Below are 5,000 nucleotides of genomic sequence, written 5' to 3'. Positions count from 1 at the left end.
ACAAGAACAGGTATTATAACAAGAAATTTTGTTTTGTAGTTATTATACTGTAGTTAATTGTAGCAGAGTTATATGCTTTTTTTTTTTAAAGTAACAGAGCCTGGTGGTCAGGACTTTCTTTGTCTTTAAATTTTAAGAATAGAAAAAAGAATCTATGAGCCAGTAGTTGGCAGACCCTGTTAGCAAGGATATAGTGCTTTTCACTGTAAATCTCATCTATAAGGTGTGATTGCTTTTCCAGTTCACACTTAGTGAAGAAAGAATTGGACTAATGCTATACTAAGAACCTTCCCAATTACATAATTGGGATGTTTAATTAAGTGACATGCTTAATATGTAAACCTAAAACATTCAGAAATACTCCAGCTGAACTAGATTGTAAACAGACAATGCACTTATTATAGCAAATAAAAATGTTGGTCCATTTTCATAACTCTTAAAAGAACTATTTAGATTCATTTGAGGGTAGACATGATCTTTGCATTGTTTCTTAAGAACTTTTTGACCTTTTCAATGAGGTACGCTTAGAAGCTTAATGTAAACACATTTATCATTTGTTTCTTAAAATCTAAAGGCATTTCTCACCTACTCTAAGATAATGTCTAAATGCTTTTGACTTTTACTATTTTGACTCATTTCAAGTTTCAGAATGTTCCTTCTCTCATTTCAGAATGTATAACCCTATCTTCATGTTCATGTACCTAGTACTTCTTGGTGCCCAGAGCAATACATCTGGTTTATGCTTAATTCATCTAATGAGAAAATAAATAGGGTAAATTAAACCCTTACTTGATGTATCACTATAGGGACTTTTTAGATCTGTCAGCATAGCAAATACCAGGAGAGAAAAAAATTTCTCTAACAACCAAAATGGACTGTTTTTCCTTTCTTCACTCTGAAAGAGATTTTAATTGATAGAATACAGTTTCTACTAAGACATCCATTTAAGTAAATGATTCCTTCTGATTTCATTTGGTAGCTGCAGAATATATCATGTTTTCTTAGACCCAACCAGACTTTTATTTGTCTTCTCACCAGAAGATATCTGAGGTAACTTCTTCCTCCCTTCCTCTATCGCACATTTAAATTGTGATTCCTCATAAGAATATTTGCATTAACAAAATTACATATCTAGCAGGAAATATTTCCTTATGCTTAATGTCAAAATGCTTTTGACTTTTACTATTATTTCCTAAGTTGCTAATGTATGTATATTTTAGAAAGTTATCTATAGACCTTCAAATCTAATGCTGATTTAGCTTTTTAAGTATTGATAAGTAGCACAATCTCAAAAAATATGTAGGGACTTGTTAATCTTTATCTTTTTTTAGTGAATTCCTAGAGTAACTTATAGTAGCTAAAAAATGCAATGAGACAGTAACAAAAGTGATTAAGGAGAAATAAAGGAAATGTCTCACTTAAAATAAATCACTTAAAAATGGAGAAGTTCTGCATTTTGAGAATCATTCATTTCTGAACAAGACACATTGAGCAGTTTACATTAACACATAACTGACACTTGTAGGAAAACTAATTTTCTATTTATTAAAATAATTTAAATTTTTATTAGCCTAAAGTATTTCATTTGGGAAGAGCTTATGTATGTGGATTTTTTGAGACAATATCATTGGCTTATTTGTAATGTTAAAAATGCCTAAGAAGTGCACCTGTACATTCGTACATATATAATTATTTTTAATTTGTGTTTTTGTACATAGCTTACAGAAGTAGAATGTTCAATTAGTTGTGTGTTACTTGGCTTATCTTTCTACATATCTTATGTCTACATGCTGTCAATTTTAGATGGCAGTGTCATAGATGGTAGGCCAAAAACTGCTTAACATTTCCTGAACATCACATTACATGTGATTCATATGATATTAGAATGACAGTGATGTGGTTATTTTTATGCCTTAAAAGTTAATTTCAAGGGAGATACATGCCATTTAATATTTAGAAAATTATTATCCACTCATAGCAAAAGGGAAAAAATAAACTCTAAAGAATGAAAAGGTAAAAGAAAAAAAACTTGCTTTAATTTGTTTATACACTAGATCACTCATAATAGAAACAAGCTATAGGGTAATAATCTGCATAAGCTGACATCTGACTCTAAACTTGAAGTGCATGCCTTTATTTATAAAACTTTTCTTAGAAAATGCATTTGTTATTGGTTACACATAAAGTAGTTTTAGTTGTAGTAGATAAGTGAAAACAATATGCTAAAAAAGTGATAAGAGGCTGTTAGGGGAGAGAAGTATGGCAAGTTTCTCACACATAATAAATGTTATAGAGCATATATATCTACAAGTACATATCTATGTGTATATAGCTACCTACATCTATGTAATATCTATTCATCTACTTACCTATCTGTTTATATAGATTGGCAGACTTTTTAAAGTATAATATATCTGTCTTTCTCTGTTGCTTGATTCCAGTTTGATTCTTTGTTGTTTGGATACAGTATAAGGTAAATGATTATGGAAAGAAAAGGCATTATGTACGTAGATAGTTGTTTACCAAACTGTTTTGTTTTAGCCATTCTATTTGTTTATAAAAGAACAAACAAATAAGTAAACTGAACATTAAGTATTTAAACAACTAAACAGGTGGGTTACCATTTGGGTAAATTATCTTTACAGCATGTAGTTAATTTCACAATGCCTTGTATTATTATAAATTAAGATACAGTAACTTCTAATATGTCAGTGTGTTTTTTAAAAATCCAGAAATATTTTTGAAAATATCACTTTTGAATTTCTTGCTGTTATAATGTAATTCTTTTCCTTCCACAAAATTATATCTACTTAATTCACATTTCTAGATACCAACATGTAACAGAAAGACATAGCTCTTTTTTAGTATTAAATATGAATATATTTTTCTTAAGAGAGCACTTAATTTACCCTGAATTTCTTTTCCTTTTTCTTCTAATTTCTTTTTCGTTATTAATTTCTTCTTTCTTTATAGCATAAAATACCAGACTTGAAAATGTTGAGTTGCATTAAAAAGGACTATTAAAATAAATTGTGAACCATGTCTGTTAATCTTTAGTGAATTGTTTTTGCTAGGAAAGAAAGTGATTGCTTTTTCAAAGTTTGCAAATGTGGCAAGTTGACATGCTGCTTAGTACTACAAGTGGTGCCTTCCAGTAGAGTGCCTGCCTGGGAACTTAGCATACACCTCAGGCTTTTATGCAAGGTTTTTCTGCTTACCTCTCTTGCTGTTTACCTCTCTTGCCATCCTTTCCTATCTCTCCACATCCTTTGTCTGTTTCTCTAGGACTTTCTCTCTAGCTTTTCTTACCCTGTATTTTTCTTGCTTCCTCTTTCTCCTGTTTCTTTTTCTCCCTCCTTATTTCCTTTTATTCTTTGACTCTTTAATTCTAAGACCATTGAGAAGGAAATGGTAGAAAGGAAATGTTAAGCAAAATACTTTTTTTCAGTTTAATGAGTAATCTTTCAGTAATTTTTAGATTTCTAGACTTCCTGGTATAAGTTTAGTTAGCTTGAAATAAAATTTTTAAAGATGAAGCTGTGATTCCTTCTTTGAGAGGATCTATGGAATTATTTGGTAAGATATATATAGAAGATGAGTTACTACATGTACTCATGTAGTAATATGTGTTATTATATGTATTTTCTAGTACTATATATTTTATTTTTACATAAAATTTTAAAGATGGTGATTATGTTTTATGAGTAAGCACATTCTACATACATTCTTTTTATAGCTTTGATAACATATTTATAGGCATATTATCTCCTATTGTTAAACCTCTATTATTTATCTTAATCATATCTTTAAAACATTCCAAAAGGCTTTTTGTTTATAGCACTGTGACTTAAGATGATTCATTATGAAGTATTGAGAACACTGTTTATTATAACTGTTTATTTTTAACTACGCTAATAAAAGCTCAGATACCTTAGTATAATACATTAGAGGTGTGGAGCATGAAGATAGAATCTTCATGATGAAATATGATGCATCTAGAAAGCTAGTGTATAGCAACAGTGGTACTTTAATATTATTATTAAATCATTCGATAATATATCAAATATTACATAAAATTATAGGTCATCGTCACTAAGGAACTTATTCGCGATGACATACAGCTGTGGAATATGTTCACAGACATTGGTTGTGACCGCGTTTTCTCTTTTCTCTCTGTCTAGGTACCTGTGTCGGTGGCCATGATGACTCCCCAGGTAATTACCCCTCAGCAAATGCAGCAGATCCTTCAGCAGCAAGTCCTGTCTCCTCAGCAGCTCCAAGCCCTTCTCCAGCAGCAGCAGGCCGTCATGCTGCAGCAGGTAATGTGGGTTACCTGCTTTGGTGTCCTCGCAGGGCACGGGGCTATGCCCTCACGGTCACTGCATCATGGGCATATTTGACAATTTATTCTTCATTTTGAAGGGCCAACTTATCAGCATCTAGAACATAACTGTGGTGCTTTAATTGCTGAGCGGCATAAGAACAGATCCCTTGTCCTTGTTGTTTTTAGATTCATTAAAGTGTAGGATAAGAGCAGAGAGAGGTGTGATTGTAACATGGAATAAGTCAGTATTTAAATATCCAAATGCTTAGGTACATTGGCTTTGTAGACTTGCCAATAAACCTACAAAGAGACTCCTAGATAATTATTACTTTTAAAACTCCTAAAACTTTAGCACTCTTATTAGTTCGTGTCAGTATGAAATTTGAAATGGCTATTTTGTTACAGTAGGGAAAGTAACATCCCAATTTTCCCCCCAAAAAAATATGTTCTTTGTTTAGGAAGAAAAAGTGTCTCCTTATTAGAATAAAGTTAAACAGCTAAGCCACCAGCCCATAAAATTTATCTTTTTTAAAAAAGTAACAGAACTAATAAGCACATCACTGGACCCCTCAGTGGACTTGATGCCATTGACGTTCCTGGAGATGATGGTGACCACAGGCCGGTCAGTTGTGCTTCTGTCTGACCTTCTTCTGTGCATCTAATGATCACATTTTCC

The 5,000-nt window shown here is 31.8% G+C and overlaps 1 protein-coding gene across 2 annotated transcripts in view; it reads left to right on the top strand.

Moving 5' to 3' along the window:
- Nucleotides 1-5,000, top strand: part of FOXP2 (forkhead box P2) — a 709,145-nt gene that overhangs the window by 633,237 nt on the left and 70,908 nt on the right. For both annotated transcript variants that reach the window (XM_079786232.1, XM_079786231.1), the window contains one exon: nucleotides 4,182-4,319. In XM_079786232.1, the coding sequence (XP_079642358.1) occupies nucleotides 4,182-4,319 (138 nt within the window). The remainder of the gene's footprint in view (nucleotides 1-4,181; nucleotides 4,320-5,000) is intronic.

Source organism: Cnephaeus nilssonii (genome assembly GCF_951640355.1).
Source record: "Cnephaeus nilssonii genome assembly, chromosome: 12".
Classification (NCBI taxonomy): Eukaryota; Metazoa; Chordata; class Mammalia; order Chiroptera; family Vespertilionidae; genus Cnephaeus; species Cnephaeus nilssonii.
This window is presented reverse-complemented; position numbering and strand designations above follow the sequence as displayed.